The sequence below is a fragment of the Scyliorhinus torazame genome, chromosome 9, assembly GCF_047496885.1.
Source record: "Scyliorhinus torazame isolate Kashiwa2021f chromosome 9, sScyTor2.1, whole genome shotgun sequence".
In the NCBI taxonomy this organism is placed as follows: Eukaryota; Metazoa; Chordata; class Chondrichthyes; order Carcharhiniformes; family Scyliorhinidae; genus Scyliorhinus; species Scyliorhinus torazame.
Genome location: NC_092715.1, coordinates 264,492,198 through 264,515,047, shown reverse-complemented (window position 1 = coordinate 264,515,047; position 22,850 = coordinate 264,492,198). Strand labels below are relative to the sequence as shown.

General features: G+C 49.6%; 1 protein-coding gene across 8 annotated transcripts in view; it reads right to left on the bottom strand.

Annotated features, from left to right (window-relative positions):
- Positions 1-22,850, bottom strand: part of trpm3 (transient receptor potential cation channel, subfamily M, member 3) — a 416,706-nt gene that overhangs the window by 54,826 nt on the left and 339,030 nt on the right. For all 8 annotated transcript variants that reach the window (XM_072517384.1, XM_072517386.1, XM_072517382.1 and 5 more), the window contains 4 exons: positions 19,276-19,410; positions 18,469-18,519; positions 9,837-9,872; positions 9,093-9,233 (listed from right to left, as the gene is read on the bottom strand). In XM_072517384.1, the coding sequence (XP_072373485.1) occupies positions 9,093-9,233; positions 9,837-9,872; positions 18,469-18,519; positions 19,276-19,410 (363 nt within the window). The remainder of the gene's footprint in view (positions 1-9,092; positions 9,234-9,836; positions 9,873-18,468; positions 18,520-19,275; positions 19,411-22,850) is intronic.

The following is a 22,850-nucleotide window of genomic DNA, read 5'->3' as shown; positions in this document are numbered from 1 at the left end:
CATTCTCTTAAGTGTGTATGATCCTGTACATGGTTTTAGATGACTAGATACAGAATAATTGATAATGCTGAGCAGGCGGCACACGGCACAGTGGTTAGCACTGCTGCCTTACAGCTCCAGGGACCCGAGTTCAATTCCGGCTTCGGGTCACTGCCTGTGCGGAGTCTGCACGTTCTCCCCGTGTGTGCGTGGGTTTCCTCCGGGTGCTCCGGTTTCCTCCCACAGTCGAAAGACGTGCAGGTTAGGTGGATTGGCCATGCTAAATTGCCCTTAGTGTCCAAAAGGCTAGGTGGGGTTACTGGGTTACGGGGATAGGGTGGAGGTGTGGGCTTAAGTAGGGTGCTCTTTCCAAGGGCCGGTGCAGACTCGATGGGCCGAATGGCCTCCTTCTGCACTGTAAATTCTATGATTGAAGGATGCTTGTGGGGTGATAAAGTTGCATGGAATGGTCTCAACAAATTGCAGAGGCGAGCACACTGGAAAAGTACCCAGATTGTCATCTGGGACAGGGTTGTACCTAACATTAAATCCAAGATGGCTGAACATCTATGGAACTCTGCTCATCAAAACAAAAACCTTTGGGAAACGTCTTGAAATTTGTTCTTTTAATTAATAAGAGATTAAGTTCCCCTCGATTATTTGAGGGAATCCTCTCTTTCATCTTCTAATATGTACCAACAGCATCCATACTGGACATTCTCGTCAGTACTCAGGCCAATGGAGTTACAGGCCATCGGGACCCAGGACAGAGAGTAAGAGGGAGGATGGGGAGCGTCAGGTGAGGTAATGCAAAGGGGCGGAGTCAAGGAGAGTGAGTGAGGGGAGAAGGGGAGTTAGACAGAGCAAGCGAGGGAGGGAGAGGAGCAGTGGGATGGGAATGGAGAGGGAAGGGCTGGAGGGAGAGGGAGGGAAGGGGAAGGTGCAGAAAGAGCTGGAGGTGGAAGGGTAGAAGGAGGAGTACAGTGGTGAGGTAGGGGAAGGGGGTGAGGGGTAGAAGTGGAGCTGGGGGCAAGGGGAGATGGAGCAGGGTGGGAGAAGGAGGGGAGGTGTGAGGGGACGAAGATGGGAGAGAGGGAAAGATGAAGGGGGAGTTGGAATGGGAAGGAGGGAAGGCGGAGCTGTAGTTCGCGGATTAGAGAAAGAGGAAGAGGAGTGGGAGAGGGGTGGATGGGGAGATAGTTGAAGGGAGGAGGAAGGGAGCTGGAGAGAGGGAAGAAAGGGAAAAAAGGTGGGAGCTGGGTAGGGAGAGAGATGCAAGTGGAAAGGGATAGGGAGGGACAGCTGAGGGTGGGAGAGAGATGTGTGGAGAAGTGGGGGAGGGTGAAGAGATGTGAAGGTAGAGGAGAGGTGGGGAGATGTGTGGAGGGTGTGGGGAATATGCAGAGAGGAAGGGGTGAGGGAAAGGGAATGTATGAACGGGGAGGGGTGTGGACAGGTATGGAAGGGGAGATTTGCTGAGGGAGTTGGGGAGAGGGAGGGATATATCGATCATTGAACATTACAAATGTTAATCTCAAACGCACCTACAGTAGCAACACGTGTTGCAGGTAAATGTTGAGACTACTGAATGGGGTTTTCGCATTGACAAATTGTTAAATATCCATTGAAAAAGTACATTGGAGGAAAATCATTTGAATGACACTTTCCTTTTTTTAAACATTTAGAGCAGTCAATTCATTTTTTCCAATTAAGGGGCAATTTAGCGCAGCCAATCCACCCACCCTGCACATCTTTGGGTTGTGGGGGCTGACGTGTTAGGCAGGTTGGTTCGATGTGGATGTGCAAACTCTGCACGGACAGTGACCCAGGGCCGGGATCGAATCTGGGACCTCGGCGCCATGAGGCAGCAGTGCTAACCCACTGCGCCACCGTGCTGCCCATATACGCTTCTTTTATTCATTCATAGGGATGTCGACACTCAGGGCGCGATTCTCCGGGAAGATTTCTAAGTGTGGTAGCGATCGGAAACCACCGCGTGTTTCCCGTTGCTCTGCCCAGCGAGGCCGGCAACGCTATTCAACATTGATTGATCCAGTCACGGGCATCTCACCTCAAATGAAGGCTCGCCCGCTGATTCACTGGCACTGCATTCGCCAGTCCCTCACTATCAAGGTCGAGCAGCACTTGCACAACCGAGCAGCACGGTAGCATTGTGGATAGCACAATTGCTTCACAGCTCCAGGTTCCCAGGTTCGATTCCCGGCTTGGGTCACTGTCTGTGCGGAGTCTGCATGTTCTCCCCGTGTGTGCGTGGGTTTCCTCCGGGTGCTCCGGTTTCCTCCCACAGTCCAAAGATGTGCAGGTTAGGTGGATTGGCCATGGCTAAATTGTCCTTAGTGTCCAAAATTGCCCTTAGTGTTGGGTGGGGTTACTGGGTTATGGTGATAGGGTGGAGGTGTGGGCTTGGGTGGGGTGCTCTTTTCAAGAGCCGGTGCAGACTCGATGGGCCGAATGGCCTCCTTCTGCACTGTAAATTCTATAAATTCTATGACCCCACGCAGCTCGTAGCCATGGTGCCAAGATGACCGGGCACAAGGTTTGGAGACGTGGAGCTCGGGAGGCACCTCGATGTGGAGGCCAGGTGGGATGTCCTGTTCCCCCCCCCCCCCCCCCCCCCCCCCCCCCCCCGAGGGTCCTGGAGGGAGAGCCACAGAGCAGCTGGTGCCGCCTGGGATGTAGTGGCAGCGGCGGTCAGCTCGGGCAGTGTGACCAGGAGGACTGACCTCCCGTGCAGCAAGAAGGCCAACGACTTACACCGGGCAGCACGGGTGCCTTGACCACCCCCTCCTGAAACCTTCCCACCCCCAGCCTCCCTCAACCCTCCATGTGCCGCCCCTACCCACCCTTCACCCCCACCCCCTCCACCCCAACACTCCCATCACCCCACCCCTTCATTCATACCACCCCCCTCCCCTCACTGTGAACCACGCCTGCGGCTAACGATGCCGTCTCTGTGTCTCCGCAGGAGAGGCTCTCCCACAATCGCCGGGGGAGGGCCCAGACTGGCGGAGGGCTGCCAGACATACACATCCTCACTATCTTTGAGGCATGGCCCTGGAGGTTATGAGGGTGGCCGAGGACAGAGCGGTCACCAGTGCGCAGGTTGGTGCACACCACAATGGTGAGGATTCACCTGGGCCACTCGGGTGGACTGTCACATGCGAGTTGTTATTGCCATACAGACTGACCCATCCCTCCCGCTGACCACATGTCCATTCTCCCGCAGCTACTCCAGCCGATGGAGCCGGCCCACCCGGGGTGGGTCCCCCCTCCTCTGCCTCCCATGAGACCTCCTTGGAGGAGCGCTGTGAGAATGCCACAGTTGATGCATCACGGTTGTCATCCCCACCCTCCCCCAGTGCAGATTCACACACCTCGGTGGGACATGTTAGTGGTCAGGCTTCTGGGGCACATTCTGGTGAGCGCCACACTGCTGATGATGCACATCAGGTGGAGGCGGGGACCCCCAGGCGGGACAGCAGCCGGAGGTCTGCTGGATCTGAGGACCCAGCTGGGTCCCAGCCAGTTGCTGAGCCTCTGGAACATGCAATCCTGGAGCTGACGGATGTGGTGATATGTAGACTAGCTAGACACTAGAGTGAGCACCAGAGACATGACACACAGACACTCAACCAATAGGTCAGTAAGATAGGACACGACCAATGGGCATTCACGATACACAAGGAGGTGACACGACCACAGGGGGGCATTACACCAACCCACATATAAAGGACACCACACACATGATCTGCCTCTTTCCAGTGGAGACAGTCAATGAGTAGAGACACAGGGTTGATTCAATATTACACCCACCACGTGGATTGCAGCAACTGGTTAGTCAGTCTGGGTAGCTATAGTAGGATTAGCAGTAGTGTCGAACCCGAGTAATAGAAGTGTAAATAGTTTAATAAACGTGTTGAAGTTATCTCCACGTCTGAACCTTCCTTTGTCAAGTGCACCACAAGGAAGCCGCTTATGCTATGCCTAGAGCATAACAAGACAACGGAGACGATAGGGAGCGGCCGGGACATTCAGAGGGAGATGTCAGCGACACTCCAGCACATCCATAATTGCTTGGCGGAGCCCCAGAGGCTAGGGGTGCAGGAGATGGTGCCGGCAATGCGTGGCACCGAGGCCAACACAAGCGACCAAGAGCCTGGTACACAACGTCAGCAGCATGAGTGAAAGTGTCCAAGGAAATGCGTCGTCGGTGACGGCCGTGGCTGAGGGTTTCGGCAATATGTCCGACTCACTGGGGCACGTGACCCAGTACCAGGATGATCTTGCTGGGGTTCTGCAGGACATGCCCCACTCTCGATGGGAATTGCCAAGGCGCTGCGGAGCTTGTCCCAATTACTGAGGGGCATCACTGAGGGCATCGACACGTTAGTGCAGACATTAGGGAGCAGCAAGGGCACGCAGGGCCAGATGATGCAGGGACAGTCGGAGCTCGAACCAGCTGTCCCTCCGTCCCGAGGTGAACCCCTGGGCCCTATGGGCATCGAGCTGGAGGAGGGGGCGTTGAGTGCCGAGCTGGACCCAACCTATGGACTGGCGACGGTGGCCACCAGCACTCGTGAGTTCTACCCCTCTGTTGCAGCCAGCACTCAGAATAGGGCGACATGGCTGTGAACCGGGGCCCACCGGTACCAGAGCCCCCAGAAGACGCCCGCCATGGGCATTGTAGGCCATGGATGAGGTAAGCAGCTGACTGCTTCCACCTCTGATGTGCATCCTGGGGAAATACCTAGGCGTAGTGGTCGAGCTAGGAGGGCCAGGCACGTTGAGCATCACTGAGGGGGCACTGGGGGTGGGGGGGGGGGGGGGGGGGGGGTAAGGAGTGGAGTGTACATTGTGTAGGAGAGGGGGATAGGGTTTTATGGGGGGCTTGGGGGGGGTAGGGTGAGGACAGTCAGTGCGGCACCATTGGGATAGTGGGGCAGTGATGTACACTTGTACAAGGAACAGTAAAATACCCTCAGCACAACCAGTGTGATTACTCTGGCTCTTTGTTCCGCGATGCAGGCCAAGCATCAATCCCATGCCCTACCTCCCCATCCGATACACCCTGCCCAGGCACACCCGGCCGCGGGCATGTGCCCAGGGCTTGGGCCCATCCCCTGGGTGTTCGGAGGTTGAGTGTGTGGTTTTGCCTCCCGCAGTGTTCAAGCACAGTGTCCAGGCATCAAGGTGTGATTGGGATGCAAGGCAATGAGCCCCACATGTTACATGGACCCCCCCCCCCCCCCCCCCACCCCACCCACAGGAATCCACTTGTGATGTGTGAAGTATTCAACTGACCGCTATTGCCAATTCCCCATTAGCAATAGCTTTCAGCCGCAAGGCCAGAGGCCTCTGCAGTCAGTGGGACTTGTGGGTGGTGGGTGGGGCAGACAGGCAGGGGCTGGGTTGCCCCCAGCACAGGAACATAGAACATAGAACATAGAAAATACAGCACAGAACAGGCCCTTCGGCCCACGATGTTGTGCCGAAACTTTGTCCTAGATTAATCATAGATTATCATTGAATTTACAGTGCAGAAGGAGGCCATTCGGCCCTTTGAGTCTGCACCAGCTCTTGGAAAGAGCACCCTACCCAAACTCAACACCTCCACCCAACACCAAGGGCAATTTGGACATTAAGGGCAATTTATCATTAGCCAATTCACCTAACCCGCACATCTTTGGACTGTGGGAGGAAACAGGAGCACCCGGAGGAAACCCACGCAGACACGGGGAGGACGTGCAGACTCCGCACAGACAATGACCCAAGCCGGAATCGAACCTGGGACCATGGATCTGTGAAGCAATTGTGCTATCCACAATGCTACCGTGCTGCCCTTAAGAACAAATAAATCTACACTATTTCATTTTCCCGTAATCCATGTACCTATCCAACAGCTGCTTGAAGGTCCCTAATGTTTCCGACTCAACTACTTCCACAGGCAGTGCATTCCATGCCCCCACTACTCTCTGGGTAAAGAACCTACCTCTGATATCCCTCCTATATCTTCCACCTTTCACCTTAAATTTATGTCCCCTTGTAATGGTGTGTTCCACCTGGGGAAAAGGTCTCTGACTGTCTACTCTATCTATTCCCCTGATCATCTTATAAACCTCTATCAAGTCGCCCCTCATCCTTCTCCACTCTAATGAGAAAAGGCCTAGCACCCTCAACCTTTCCTCGTAAGACCTACTCTCCATTCCAGGCAACATCCTGGTAAATCTTCTTTGCACCTTTTCCAGAGCTTCCACATCCTTCCTAAAATGAGGCGACCAGAACTGTACACAGTACTCCAAATGTGGCCTTACCAAAGTTTTGTACAGCTGCATCATCACCTCACGGCTCTTAAATTCAATCCCTCTGTTAATGAACGCGAGCACACCATAGGCCTTCTTCACAGCTCTATCCGCTTGAGTGGCAACTTTCAAAGATGTATGAACATAGACCCCAAGGTCTCTCTGCTCCTCCACAATGCTAAGAACTCTACCGTTAACCCTGTATTCCGCATTCATATTTGTCCTTCCAAAATGGACAACCTCACACTTTTCAGGGTTAAACTCCATCTGCCACTTCTCAGCCCAGCTCTGCATCCTATCTATGTCTCTTTGCAGCCGACAACAGCCCTCCTTACTATCCACAACTCCACCAATCTTCGTATCGTCTGCAAATTTACTGACCCACCCTTCAACTCCCTCATCCAAGTCATTAATGAAAATCACAAACAGCAGAGGACCCAGAACTGATCCCTGCGGTACACCACTGGTAACTGGGATCCAGGCTGAATATTTGCCATCCACCACCACTCTCTGACTTCTATCGGTTAGCCAGTTCGTTATCCAACTGGCCAAATTTCCCACTATCCCATGCCTCCTTACTTTGTGCAGAAGCCTACCATGGGGAACTTTATCAAATGCCTTACTAAAATCCATGTACACTACATCCACTGCTTTACCTTCATCCACATGCTTGGTCACCTCCTCAAAGAATTCAATAAGATTTGTAAGGCAAGACCTACCCCTCACAAATCCGTGCTGACTGTCCCTAATCAAGCAGTGTCTTTCCAGATGCTCAGAAATCCTATCCTTCAGTACCCTTTCCATTACTTTGCCTACCACCGAAGTAAGACTAACTGGCCTGTAATTCCCAGGGTTATCCCTAGTTCCTTTTTTGAACAGGGGCACGACATTCGCCACTCTCCAATCCCCTGGTACCACCCCTGTTGACAGTGAGGACGAAAAGATAATTGCCAACGGCTCTGCAATTTCTTCTCTTGCTTCCCATAGAATCCTTGGATATATCCCGTCAGGCCCAGGGGACTTGTCTATCCTCAAGTTTTTCAAAATGCCCAACACATCTTCCTTCCTAACAAGTATTTCCTCGAGCTTACCAATCTGTTTCACACTGTCCTCTCCAACAATATCGCCCCTCTCATTTGTAAATACAGAAGAAAAGTACTCATTCAAGACCTCTCCTATCTCTTCAGACTCAATACACAATCTCCCGCTACTGTCCTTGATCGGACCTACCCTCGCTCTAGTCATTCTCATATTTCTCACATATGTGTAAAAGGCCTTGGGGTTTTCCTTGATCCTACCTGCCAAAGATTGTTCATGCCCTCTCTTAGCTCTCCTAATCCCTTTCTTCAGTTCCCTCCTGGCTATCTTGTATCCCTCCAATGCCCTGTCTGAACCTTGTTTCCTCAGCCTTACATAAGTCACCTTTTTCCTCTTAACAAGACATTCAACCTCTCTTGTCAACCATGGTTCCCTCACTCGACCATCTCTTCCCTGCCTGACAGGGACATACATATCAAGGACACGTAGCACCTGTTCCTTGAACAAGTTCCACATTTCACTTGTGTCCTTCCCTGCCAGCCTATGTTCCCAACTTATGCACTTCAATTCTTGTCTGACAACATCGTATTTACCCTTCCCCCAATTGTAAACCTTGCCCTGTTGCACGTACCTATCCCTCTCCATTACTAAAGTGAAAGTCACAGAATTGTGGTCACTATCTCCAAAATGCTCCCCCACTAACAAATCTACCACTTGCCCTGGTTCATTACCCAGTACTAAATCCAATATTGCCCCTCCTCTGGTCGGACAATCTACATACTGTGTTAGAAAAGCTTCCTGGACACACTGCACAAACACCACCCCATCCAAACTATTTGATCTAAAGAGTTTCCACTCAATATTTGGGAAGTTAAAGTCGCCCATGACTACTACCCTATGACTTCTGCACCTTTCCAAAATCTGTTTCCCAATCTGTTCCTCCACATCTCTGCTACTATTGGGGGGCCTATAGAAAACTCCTAACAAGGTGACTGCTCCTTTCCTATTTCTGACTTCAACCCATACTACCTCAATAGGGTGATACTCCTCGAACTGCCTTTCTGCAGCTGTTACACTATCTCTAATTAATAATGCCACCCCCCCACCTCTTTTACCACCCTCCCTAATCTTATTGAAACATCTATAACCAGGGACCTCCAACAACCATTTCTGCCCCTCTTCTATCCACGTTTCCGTGATGGCCACCACATCGTAGTCCCAAGTACCGATCCATGCCTTAAGTTCACCCACCTTATTCCTGATGCTTCTTGCATTGAAGTATACACACTTCAACCCATCTCCGTGCCTGCAAATACTCTCCTTTGTCAGTGTTCCCTTCCCCACTGCCTCATTACATGCTTTGGCGTCCTGAATATCGGAACACATGGGTCCAGGGGTTGGGATGGCACACCCGCATGTCCACCCTCGCCTCCAAGGCCCGCAGACTCCCCCACTCATCCCCAATACCCCAGCGCACCACCCCCCACCCAGGGCTGCACCCCCGGATTCCCCCCCGACCCCTACCAAGCACAGGACTCCCTCCCTAACAGCACTGCAGATGTACCTACACCACACGGACTGCAGCGGTTCATGAAGGCAGCTCACCACCACCTTCCCAGGAGCAGTTAGGGATGGGCAACAATTGCTGGCCTAGCCAATGCCTCACCTCCCATGCACGGACAATTTAACACAATAATGTCACAGTCTCTCGTGGCCGTGATCAGTCTGAGCTTTTCAAAAATATAAATGACTCACCCTTTTTGGACCAAACAGGTTGTGGTACAGGGTTCGAAATCTTTTCCGAGTGTAGTTGCAGCGATACGCCCCTCCCATCAGGGTTTCAATCACAAGGCCGATGTCTATTAAACTGATCCTGTAATCGGGAGGGAGGTTCCCCTGTCGGACACCAAATACACAAGACAGAGAACTTTTACATTTACAAGTCAACATGGGCGCAGCAAATTGATTATTTATTCCTCGGTGGGATGCGGGCGTCCCCGGCAAGGCCAGCAATTTATTGCCCATTCTCTCGCTGCCCTTCATCTGCGTGGCCATCCCAGGGACCAGTGGGGGGTCACATGTAGGCCAGACCAGGGTAAGGACGGCCGATGTCCTTCCCTTCGGGGGCATTAGTGAACCGGATGTTTTGTTTAACAACAGCCGATGATAGTTTCATGGTCGCCATGACTGAGACTAGCTAACAATTCCAGATTTATGGATTGAATTTATAATTGTAATATAATTAATATTAATTGAAGGGGCCGTGGTGGGACGTGAACCCATCGCCCAGCGAATTCGCCTCGGCGCTCTGGATTATTAGTCCAGTAGCATTACCACTCTGCCACCCCCATTATCGCTGGATATTAATTGATGGGTTTAAAATGAACGAATAATATTACTCATCAGCGTCATTTCAAATGCATGCAATGGATACTTAGACTGCCCGTTGCGTAGATTTTAATAACATTTATATGCCATGCAGGTTTTAAATCCATTCACCTGAAAATAGATCCAGCTGAAAGCTTGATATTCACGCTTGGAGAGAAGGGATAAGTTTCAATAAGTAACTGGAATATTTTGCATCACAAACACATTCCCTTCAACGATGATGGTGTCAGAGGTTTGAATTGGTAAAAGCATCCCTCTGTCAGCTCAGAAGGACATCTTTCAGGAACAATACGGGCCTGTTGATTACTATTGTTTAGTAAAATGCTGATGCCGTGCGTTAAAAAACATTTTTATCCTGTGTTTTATGGGTACACACCATGGACAGTTTTTCTTTAGGCAACATATTAGTGGGCAGCACGGTAGCATTGTGAATAGCACAATTGCTTCACAGCTCCAGGGTCCCAGGTTCGATTCCTGGCTGGGTCACTGTCTGTGCGGAGTCTGCACGTTCTCCCCGTGTGTGCGTGGGTTTCCTCCGGGTGCTCCGGTTTCCTCCCACAGTCCAAAGATGTGCAGGTTAGGTGGATTGGCCATGATAAATTGTCCTTAGTGTCCAAAATTGCCCTTAGTGTTGGGTGGGGTTACTGGGTTTTGGGGATAGGGTGGAGGTGTTGACCTTGGGTAGGGTGCTCTTTCCAAGAGCCGGTGCAGACTCGATGGGCCGAATGGCCTCCTTCTGCACTGTCAATTCTATGATTCTATGAACACAATGGTGGGCATCAGCAATGTAAAATTGGGTCTTTGTCTCCACAAGGACTGTGTGGTGGTCACTCCTTCCGATATTATCATGGACAGATTCATCTATGGTAGGCAGGCAGGATTGTGAGGATGGGGTCAAATATGTTGTTCCCTCTTGTTGGTTCCCTTACTACCTGTCAAAGACCCAGTTTAGCAGCTATGTCCGTTAGCACTTGGCTAATACGGTCTGTAGTGGTGCTGCCAAGCCATTTGTTCTGTTTAGACCTTCTGGCAGTTTTGATACAACTGAATGGTTTGCTCGGCCATTTCAGAGGGCAGACAGGAGTCAACCACATTATTGGGGGGCTGGAGGCACATGTAGGGTAAGGATGACTAATTTCCTTCCCTGTAGGACATTAGTGAACCAGATGGGTTTTTACGACAATTACCAATGGTTTCTTGGTCACTATTCAACTTTTATTTCCAAATTTTTATTGGATTCAAAATCCACCATCTGCCATAGTGGGATTTGAACCCAGGTCCCCAGAATCTCTGGAGCCTTGTCCAATGCGACTTTTCCACCGTCTCACCCAGTAAACCTATAAATATTTTGAAGAGGAGATTATATTTCCCGCCGGGCCAGGCATTCTCAATTTGTAAGTGATTTGTTTAACAGATCGACTGGGACATCTTTTCCCCTCTTCTCCAGATCCTGTGCTCGTTCATAAAATCATTCCGGTGTAACACATGGATAATGCTTGTGAGATGATGGAACTGCAAGACTGTGTTCAGGAAAGTCCACAGCTAGCGACAAAAAGTGATCACATTTCTGGCTAAAACAATCCTTCGCGAGTCCCATTCCATCGTCCCTGTAAATCTTCATCATTCCGGATTCATTATGTGGAACAGAAACGTTCCCCGTCAGCTTTTGTTGTTAATGCCAAGTGTGTGTCACAATTTTGTGATTTGACTTGGCCAATTTGCACCATACAGATTTACATTGAGAGACGCACCACCGGCTTGCAATCGGGCTCCGCAGCACGAGCAGCGCTTGCACTTAATTTCTCATTCTTAATTTAATGGAAAAAGTGATATCCTACAACAGTCTTAATCCATTTAATTCGAGCCCACACAAGTGTGAACTGAACAAGTACACCTGAAAATAACTATGTACAAAATGCAATTGTTGCAGTCTTCGCTACCTGAACAATTACAGATAAACCAGAGGCCATTCAGCCTCTCACACCTGTGCTGCCATTCAGTGAAACCATGGTTCATTTGTATCTTTGATGTGGAGATGACGACGTTGGACTGGGGTGGGCCCAGTAAGAGGTCTTACAACACCAGGTTAAAGTCCAACAGGTTTGTTTCGAATCACTAGCTTTCGGAGCGCTGCTCCTTCCTCAGGTGAAACTTCAAGTGATTCAAAACAACCCTGTTGGACTTTAACCTGGTGTTGAAAGGTTTGTATCTCAACTCCAGTTACTCACCTTGGTTCCGTAAGCGTTAAAATACTTTCCGAACAATTTTGAAATGATCCACCGGCCTTCGGGGGGGGGGGGGGGGGGGGGGGAGAGAGAGAGAGAAAGGTCCAGATTTCCATTCCCCTTTGTGTGAAGAAGTGCTTCCTTGCATCACCCCTGAATAGCCAATCCCCAATTTGAAGGTCCTGCCCTCTTGTTCTGGTCCTCCCCACCGGAGGAAATAGTTTCCTCTCTAACTCTCTCCCTCCAGGTACCATGTGCTCAGCGGATGTTGGTGGACATTATTACGGTCCCACACCAGGCCCCAACAGCAGCTAGGATGTGGGCAGAAACCCCGATATTTTATTTTATCTTGTGAGACTGTGAAGGAGTTATTGCATGAAGAAAATAAAGCTTTGGTATTTTAAAGCAAAACTTTATTATGAATACAATATTAAACTCGCTGGGCTGGATTCTCCGATTTTGAGGCTATGTACTCATGCTGGCATGAGAACAGTGGTGTTTTACGACCAAAAGTTTGGCATAAAACGGCCACCTATCCTCCATTTTGCTGGGGGCTAGCATGCTGGCAGTGTAGAGCGCCCGGCTCAAGCTGCCGGAGAATTGGCGGGTCCATGGTCACTCGGCGGCGACCTGCATCGGCCGCCCCGTGCAACATGGCGCCACTGCGCGCCGACCCGGCCTGCGGAATAGTGCCCCCCCCTTTGGCTGGCTCGTGAGCCCCGGACCACCCCCCAACAGTGCCCCAGCTCCTGCCAAAGCCCCCCCCCTCCGCCCGCGGATCGGACCTTCCCCGACTTTGGCGGCGCTAGACTGAGTCCGCAGCCACCATGCCGAGTTCCCGACGGGTGAGACCACGAGTGACTCACGCCGTCAGGAACTCGGCCGATCGGGGGTGGAGCATCGGGGGAGGGGGGGGCCTCAGGCAACGTCTTGAGGCTGTCCAAACGGCGTGCGGCGTACCCCTAGAGTATGCTGCTCTGGAGGGGGCAGAGCATCGCGAAAGCGGCTTCGCCCCCAAATTGGTCGGAAACGGGTATTCTCCAGTCAACCGCCGAACGCAATTTTGGCGTCGGCAACCGGAGAATTCCGCCATTTAACTTCACACCCGAAAAGAACAGCTTACAATTACCCCTTAACACTACTACACAATTCCCCATTAAACAACGAGAAAAGAAACAAAAAGCTCTCAATCCAGCTTCGAATCAGCTTGGCACAGAGTAACACTTGCTTTACAGAACAGATTTGGGCCCCGGTTAGAACCCCTGCAGACTCTGGCTGAACATCTGCAAATAGCTGCTTTAATGGTGTCGTTTCAGCCTAATAGGAGAATAGCGCAGATTAATGCGTGGCTTAAGAGTTGGTGCAGGTGGGAGGGCTTTAGATTCCTGGATCACTGGGACCGCTTCTGGGGAAGGCGGGACCTGTGCAAGCGGGACGGTCTGCATCTGAACCAGAGCGGGACTGACATCCTTGCTGACGGGTTTGCTAGTCCTGTCGGGAGGAGTTTAAACTAATTAAACAGAGGACATTTTAGTGATAGGTACAATTTGAGCTTGCCATGGACAAAGAAATGGACAAGTTGCAAAGATAGGTTTTGGACTGGGGGAGAGCGGATTTCAGTGAAATAAGGCAGGATCTGGCCAAGGTAGACTGGAAAGAGTCACTTGTGGGGAAATCTACAGAAGAGCAATGGGGGACATTCAAAAAGAAAATGAAGAGGGTGCAGGTCCAACAAGTAATAGGAAGGAGTAACAAGCCCAGAGAGCCATGGGTGACCAGAGAGACTCAGGATACAATGAGAAGGAAAAGAGAGACTTGTAGCAATTACAAGTCAATGGAGGCTTTAGTGGAGTACAGAAAGTGCAGAACGGAGCTTAAGAAAGCAATCAGGACAGCAAAGAGTGGATATGAGAAAGCTCTGGCTGGTAAAAGTAGGGAAAATCCCAAGATGTTCTATAAGTATATCAATGGGAAGAGGATCGCCAGGGAAAGAGGCCCATAAGAGGGGGCTGGTTTAGCTAAATCGCTGGCTTTTAAAGCAGACCAAGGCAGGCCTGCAGCACGGTTCAATTCCCGTACCAGCCTCCCCGAACAGGCGCCGGAATGTGGCGACCAGGGGCTTTCCCACAGTAACTTCATTTGAAGCCTACTTGTGACAATAAACGATTTTCATTTCATTAGGGACCAAGGCGGAAATCTGTGGGTGGAGTCAGAGGACATTGGTAGGGTGTTGAACGAATATTTCTCATCTGTCTTCACTCAAGAGAATGAGGAGGTAGTTCTGGAACTCGGGGAGAGAGACCGTGAGGTTCTTGAGCAAGTTGTCATATTGAGGGACAAGGTATTGGAGGAGTTAGCAGGCTTAAAAGTGGACAGATCTCCAGGTCCGAATGAATTGTCCAGGATGCTGTGGGAGGCGAGGGAGGAGATTGCAGGGGCTCTGACCAAAATTTTTAATCCCTCTCTGGGTCAGGGGAGGTGCCAGAGGACTGGAGAACAGCTAATGTGGTTCCACTATTTAAGAAAGGCTGTAGGGATAAGCCAGGGAACTACAGCCCAGTGAGTCTCACACCAGTGGTAGGGAAACTATTGGAGAAAATTCTGAAGGAGAGAATCTATCTCCACTTGGAGAGGTAAGGTTTGATCAAGGATAGTCAGCATGGCTTTGTCAGAGGGAGGTCATGCCTAACAAATTTGATTGAATATTTTGACCACGTGACCAGGTGTATAGATAAGGGAAGTGCAGTTGATGTAGTTTACATGGATTTCAGCAAAGCCTTTGACAAGGTCCCACATGGGAGACTTATAAAGAAGGCAAATGCACATGGGACAGGGTAATTTGATCAGGCGGATTAAAAAATGACTTAGTTGTAGGAGACAGAGGGTGATGACAGACGGCTGCTTTAGTGACTGGAAGCCAGTGTCCAGTGACGTACCACAGGGGTCCGCGCTGGGTCCCCGATTATTCGTAATTTATATAAACAACATAGATGACTACGTGGGGAGTAGGATCAGTAAGTTTGCGGATGACACAAAGATTGGCCGGGTGGTTAACAATGAGGTTGAGTGTCTTGGGTCACAGGAAGATATTGACGGGATGGTCAAATGGGCAGGTAAGTGGCAGATGGAATTTAACCTTGAAAAGTGTGAGGTGATGCACTTTGGAAGGAGTAATTTAACAAGGAAGTATACTGTGAGTGGCCTGACACTGGGAAGTTCCGAAGAACAAAGGGACCTTGGCGTAATAGGAAGAGTAACACTTGTCCATTGATCTCTGAAGGTAGACATCAGGTAAATAAGGTGGTGAAAAAGGGACACTTGCCCTTATCAATCGAGGCAGAGATTACAAAAGCAGGGAGGTCATGTTGGAGTTGTTTAGAACTTTGGCGAGGCCACAGCTGAAGTACTGTGCAAATTTTGGTCGCCACATTATAGGAGGGATGGGATTGCACTGGAGGGGGTGCAGAGGAGATTCACCAGGATGTTTCCTGGGTTGGAACGTTTAAGTTATGAAGAGAGGTTGGGTTGTTTTCACTGGAGCAGAGAAGACTGAGGGGCGACCTGATCGAGGTGGACAAGATTACGATGGGCATAGGCAGGGTGGATAGGGAGCAACTGTTCCCCATAGTTGAAGAGTCAGTCACGAGGGGGGGACATGTTCAAGGTGAGGGTCTGGAGGTTTAGAGGGGATTTGAGGAAAAGCCATTTTATCCAGAGGGTGGTGAGGGTCTGGAACGCATGGCCTGGGAGGGTGGTAGAGGCTGGTTGCCTCACAGCCTTTAAAAAGTACCTGGATGAGCACTTGGCACGTCATAACATTCCAGGCTGTGGGCCCAGTGCTGGCAAATGGGATTAGGTGGGCAGGGCAGGTATTTTTCATGTGACGGTGCAGACTCGATGGGCTGAAGGGCCTCTTCTGCACTATTATTCTGTGATTCTTCCTTGTCTTTGGATAAGACTGCTCAGCTTTAAATATTATTACCCTTTTTTAAACTATCCTACTGCGAAAGAAAACTGCCTTTAGATGTAGTCTTAAAAAAAAACGACGGTTGTCAGATCGGACTTCAACCCTTCTCCCAAAAATCTGTCTCAAAAATCTCTTAGCTCCACCCAGCAATTACATCATCACCCCAAGCTGAAAAACAAACGAACTTTCCAGGGCCTGAAAGCACATTAACTCCCCAGGGACTTCCCCAGTCAAACCACAGTGCATTAACCCAGACTGAAAAACACATTCCTATGTCAATTTCACCTTCTGGCTGCTAAAAGCCCCCCGGACCAGGCAAAACAGAATCCTCTTTTTAAAAAAGGCAGGACTACAGTCAATCACATTCTAACCCCAGGCTTTTAAGCCTTAAATTGCCTAATGCATTTAGAATCCAATTTCCCAGTGTTGGTCCATGTTTACGCTTGGCAGGGTACTGAGTGGTTTGTAATTGCCTTCTGCAGGTTTTGGCTGACCAGGAGACTTTTCCCATTTTTATCGCCTGCTGTTGGTGTATCGGAAGGATTTGAAGGTTGATAAACAACCGATTTGGCCACAAATTAACTCACCTTTCGCGGCCATCAAGTCCTGGCGTGGGACTCAAACCTGGAGCTTCTGGCCCAGAGGCAGGGGTGCTGTGAATCACAGCACATGATCTCCTCTCTCTTACCACCATGGGATTATATTCATTGGAGTTTAGAAGAGTGAGAGGGAATCTCATAGAACTTACAAAATTCTAACAGGATCAGACAGGATAAATTCCGAAAGAACGTTCCCGATGGTGGGGGAGTCCAGAATGAGGAGTCATAGTTTGAGGATAAGGGGTAAACCTTTTAGGACTGAGGTGAGGAGAAATGTCTTCACCCAGAGAGCGGTGAATCTGTGGAATTCACTCCCACAGAAAGTAGTTGAGGCCAAAACATTGTGTAATTTCAACAAGGAATTAGATACAGCTCTTGGGGCTAAAGGGATCGAGGGATATGGAGGGGAAGGTGGGATCAGGGTATTGAACTTGGTGATCAGCCATGATCATAATGAATGGCGGACGGAGCAGGCTCGAAGGGCCGAATGGCCTCCTCCTGCTTCTATTTTCTATGTGTGTTTCTAAGTAAATCCTTTCATCTTCTTGAACAACACAATAACACCAGCCCATAATCTTCCACACTCAAGGAAATACAAACTCAGTCTATGCAACATGGCCTCAGAATTTAACTCTTTTAGCCCCAGTGTCATTCTGGTCATACTGTGCGGTACGCCCTCCAGCGCCAATATATCCTTTCTAAGGTGTGGGACCCAGAATTTGAAAGCAGTACTCCACACCGTGGGTCTAACCAGAGCTCTGTAGAGATGTGGCATGACTTCCACTCCAGTAAAGCAGCAATTTGATAAGATGATAAGGAATGGGAGCAGGAGTATGCCATTCAGCCCATCAAGCCTTCTCTGCCATTCAATGGTATCATTGGAGCAGGACTGATGTGTTGGCCGTTCAGCTTGTTCCAACACCATTCAATGAGATTGTGGCTGGTCAGCACCCAACTGCATTAGCCTGGCCTTAGCTCCATATTGCTCGATGCCTTTGTCATAATATACACCAGTATATCATGGTGCAGACACACACCAATGGACACACAGTGGGACCAATCAACACACACAACACCGCAGCCAATCACCAGTGAGAGCACACGCACTATAAAGACAGGGGGCATCAGAGTTCCCGCTCATTCGAGTAGCAGCTAGCTAGGAGCACAGAGCTCACAGCCTGCAACACAGACATTCACCATGTGCTGAGTGCATCGACTGGTTAGGACAAGGCAAAGGTCTTTAGTTAAAGCTGGCATCGTATTAACCCACAGTCTGAGTATGTTTAAATAGTTAACCTTTTAATAAAATAGTGTTGCACTACTTCAAGTGTTGGTGACCTGTATGTGATCCAGAACACCCAACACATCAACCGTCTCCACTGAACAGGCCATAGAACGGCTGGTATTGGAGCTGGAGGTGTCACATTTGAGTTTGTGGTTAAGAGTTTTGTGGAAGCAAGTCCATAGGGTGTTATACATTGTTACAATAACGCGAGGGCTGGTTGCTGATGACACTGGATGGCAGTAGTGAGAAAGAGCCTGTCATACCCCATCACTGACAACCCTTAACCTGATTAAACACCCTCCACTTAATGCTTTTAAAAAATAAATTTAGAGTACCCAATTCTTTTTTTTCCAATTAAGGAGCAATTTAGCGTGGCCAATCCACCTAACCTGCACATCTTTGGGTTCAGGGGCTGAGTCCCACGCAGGCACGGGGAGAATGTGCAAACTCCAGACGGACAGTGACCCAGGGCCGGGATCGAACCCAGTCCTCAGCACCGTGAGGCAGCAGTGCTAACCTGTGCGCCACCGTGCCACCCAAAACATCCTACCCTCAACGCTACTCCTCCCCGGAAAATAAACAAGAGAAATAGCATGATGCATGAATGGTACATGACATTTTGTACGAATGACCATCATTTTATGACCCACCTTATTCTACAACCTACCTTTTTAACATCCCTGACCAGCTGGTACAAAGTATTTGATGGGCCATGTCTCTGAAACAGAATAAAGGTGGCAGTGAGATCAGCCGAGTTTGCAAGGTGTATCAGTCAGCATCGCTAGTGTGCCTGTCAGATCGCAGTAACAGGGACATCACATCTGCTTTGCAAAATGTAACATTGTTAGCCAGAATAGAAGACCTTTGAGTGAGGCGTCACGTAGGATCGCCATGTGAAGTCAGGTGGCAGGGCGACGGAACTGGATGAGGCCTGGACCATGAATGTCAATGAGACAACTGGCTATCTGTTTACAGCAGAGGTGGCCATGGTTCTGCGGGTAAATGGGTTAATGTCGCGCTCCAGACACAAGATCCAGACTGACACTCCAGTGTAGTACTGAGGGAGTACTGCACAGTCAGAGGTGCAGACTTTTGGATGAGACGTTAGACTGAGGCCTTCTGTCCTTGTGGGCGGAAGTAAAATATTCCCAGGTGCTATTCTGAAGAAGGGCAGGAGAGTCCTGATTAATATTTACCCCTCAATCGATATCACAAAAACAGGTTATCTGGGCAGTATCACATTGCTTGCTGTGGGATCTTGCTATGCACAGATTGGCCACTGTTTCCCCTACATTACACCAGTGGCCACGCTTCAAAGAAAGTACCCGATTGGCCGTTTGACCTCTTTGGGAGGTGGCTGAGGTTGTGAAGGGCGCTAGGTAAATGCAAGGCTTTTCTTTGGAGTAGGCCGTGAATTGTTTTATGCCGTACAAACTGGATTGGGAAAAGCAGGCAGTTTGAATGAATTACTCACAGTGTTGTAGAGCTCCTCGAGCCGGGAGATGGTGAGGAAGCGATGCATGCTAACTCCATTCTCAATCAGCAACTTTACAAAGTCCACACGGTCCAGAACTAGAGCGTCAAGCATGGCCTGCTCAAGGGAGCCCACCTAAATATCAACAGCAATTAGATGCAATCACAGTGACCATGTACACAAAGGATTCAGTATCAGTTTGTGCCCCATATAAATGTTTTACCAACCTATCTCAGAGAGAGATGGTACCCACTGTAACACTGAACATTTTGAGGGCTATTTTTGCAAAATGGAACCTGTATGAGTAGATGTACCATATAGAATGTACCATATAGGTGTAACACATAGAATGCAAAATATAGAATACACCATATAGGTGTACCATATAGAATGTACTATATAGAATGTACCATGTAGAATGTACCACATAGAATGCACCATATAGCATGTACCATATAGAATGTACATATAGGTGTACCATACAGAATGTACCACATAGACTGTACCACGTAGAATGTACCATACAGAATGCATCACATAGAATGTACCATATAGAATGTACCATATATGTGTACCATATAGAATGTACCATATGGAATGTACCATATACAATGCACCATATAAGTGTACCATATAGAATGTACAGTGTAGAATATACCATATAGAATGCACCTATATAGAATGTACCATATAGAACATGCCATATAGAATGTACCATATAGAATGGCATTTGGCCAGCGGCAGGATCTTCTGGCCCTGCTGATGTCTAAGGTGTTTTGTGTCTTGCTGAAGATGGTCATTGCCTTCAATTGTGTGACGTGAATCTTACTTACCACTTGACAGCCAGAGCCTGGCTATAGCCCCCATCTTGTTTTCTTTATACATAGACTTTTTCAGTAACTGCCGGTCCAAATGGCGTGGAACATGGTGCAATAATCGGCGATCAACCCCATTTCTGACCTAACGGCGCCCGCTCGGGGTCTCTGAGGTGATGCCATTCGATCCAACGCCTCGGGTAACTCTGACGTAGACATATTCAAGTGAGACTAACTACTCACCTGGATATGCAAATCTGGATCCTGCCCATCGAGGGCGGGATCCAGATCGTGCGGCCTCTTGCGCGATTAACCAGCCTCACCACGACCCGGGTCGGGTCCGTTAGCCCGCACCCCTAATGTTATCAATTTGTGACAGACTTGAACCTAGGTTGAACAAACATAACTACTGTGTCACGAATATCCACTCCTTGATGCACTGGGAATCCATTTCAGGCAGCAGAGGGCAGTGTTGCCTAAGGTGCAACCAAACCATTTTCAGAATTGGGAGGAAGGGGCAGAGAGAGATGCAGAGGGATTTTCTCGAGGAAATGAGGGGAAATTGTTTCCACCGGCAGGAGGGTCGAGAAGATCAGAGATTTGAGACAATTGGGAGAAAAACACAGGCAGAGATGAGGAGAAATTATTCTACTCAGCAACTTGTGATTTGGAATGCGCGGACTGGAAGCTGATTTATTAGTAACTATAAAAAAGGGAATTGGATGAATACTTGAGGAAAGGATTGTTGGACTGAGGGGGAATAGTGGCCAGATCAGTTCGATAGTTCTTTCCGAAGAGCGGACACAGGCAAGGGGGGCTGAATGGCCTCCATTTCTGCTTTAACATTCTGTGATTCCTGGCTGGAACAAGATTTGATGCCATTGGATGTTAAAGAAGCAGGTTAAAAAAAAAGACTTCAAAAGGTTCGCCATTTACCAGGGGATAAACCTGCACAAATTTTCTTTCTGTAAGTGTTGCTGAAATAGAATTTTCCAAAAAAGAGTGCCAGCTGAAAATAAACGCACAAAGGCCGGGATTCTCCGTTATACCGGCGCCCTGGGCTCTCCCGACGGCGTGGGGCTGCCCCACAATGGGAAACCCCGCTGACCGGCCGGCGTAACGGAGAATCCCGCCGGCCGGTCGGGGCGGAAATGTGTCGCGGCGGGGCCGAGAATCCTGCCAAAAATCTCTGATGTACATTTTTATCGAAACAATTGAATTGGAATAAAGTTCGATGCAACAATTCTATTAGACTGAAGTAATGATAATTATTTAATAATAATCTTTATTGTCACAAGTAGGCTGACATTAACACCGCAATGAAGTTACTGTGAAAATCCCCTAGTCGCCACATTCCGGCGCCTGTTCGGGTACACAGTGGGAGAATTCAGAATGTCCAAATTACCTAACAAGCACGTCTTTCGGGACTTGTGGGAGGAAACCGGAGCACCCGGAGGAAACACATGCAGACACGGGGAGAACGTGCAGACTCCGCACAGTGACCCAAGCCGGGGATTGAACCTGGGACCCTGGAGCTGTGAAGCAACAGTGCTAACCACTGTGCTACCAAGCGCAGCAACAGTGAGATGGTGCAGCGATGACTGCCATTTGTACAGGAGACTTAGGATCATCAGCTCTGGTCCAGTGGAGCTGTGGTCCAGTGGAGCTGTGGTCCAGTGGGAGCTCTGGTCCAGTGGAGCTGTGGTCCAGTGGGAGCTCTGGTCCAGTGGAGTTCTGGTCCAGTGGGAGCTCTGGTCCAGTGGGATCTGTGGTCCAGTGGAGCTCTGGTCCAGTGGAGCTGTGGTCCAGTGGAGCTGTGGTCCAGTGGAGCTGTGGTCCAGTGGGAGCTCTGGTCCAGTGGAGCTGTGGTCCAGTGGGAGCTCTGGTCCAGTGGGAGCTCTAGTCCACTGGGATCTGTGGTCCAGTGGAGCTCTGGTCCAGTGGAGCTGTGGTCCGGTGGAGCTGTGGTCCAGTGGAGCTGTGGTCCAGTGGGTGCTCTGGTCCAGTGGAGCTCTGGTCCAGTGGGAGCTCTGGTCCAGTGGAGCTCTGGAGGTTGCATTAAAAGACTTCCCCCACACTCCTGTCATTGTCGCACAACACCTCCAATCCCGTGGTACCCTGCCTTCCCACAGCCAATTGGACTGCGAATAGGTGTTTGGTGGCTGGTTCGTCAATGCCAATCGAATTATCTTTACCTCAATCGTAAATATTTTAAGCAAATTGTTCAGCCAAGGAGAAAAAAGGTGAATCAATTTTCTTCAGTGTCCCAGTGAGGATTCCCGCTGGATGTTTGTCCTGGAGATCTAGTCCTATACCTGGAACCTCGAAGATTGGCAAACCCCTGCTCCTGTCCAATGATCACCGATCTCTAATTCCCTTCCTCCTGAAGGCCTTCCAAAGAATCCTAGAATGGTTTCAGCACTTGAGGAGGCCGTTCAGCCTGTCCAGCCTGTGCTAGCCCTCTGCCAGAGCTATTGAGCTTTTCCCACCACCCTGCATTCCCCCCACCCCCTCGCCTTGCAATTTTTTCCCCCTTCCGATAATTAGCCAATTCCATTTTTGAAAGGCATGATTGAATTGCCCCCACCACACTCTCAGGTCGTACGTTCCAGATGTTAATCATAGAATCATCCCTACAGTGCCATTTGGCCCATCGAGTCAGCACTGACCCTTGGAAAGAGCGCTCTACCTAGGCCCACCTCACCCTATCCCCGTAACCGAATAATCCCATCCAAACGTTTGAATACTAGGGGGTAATTT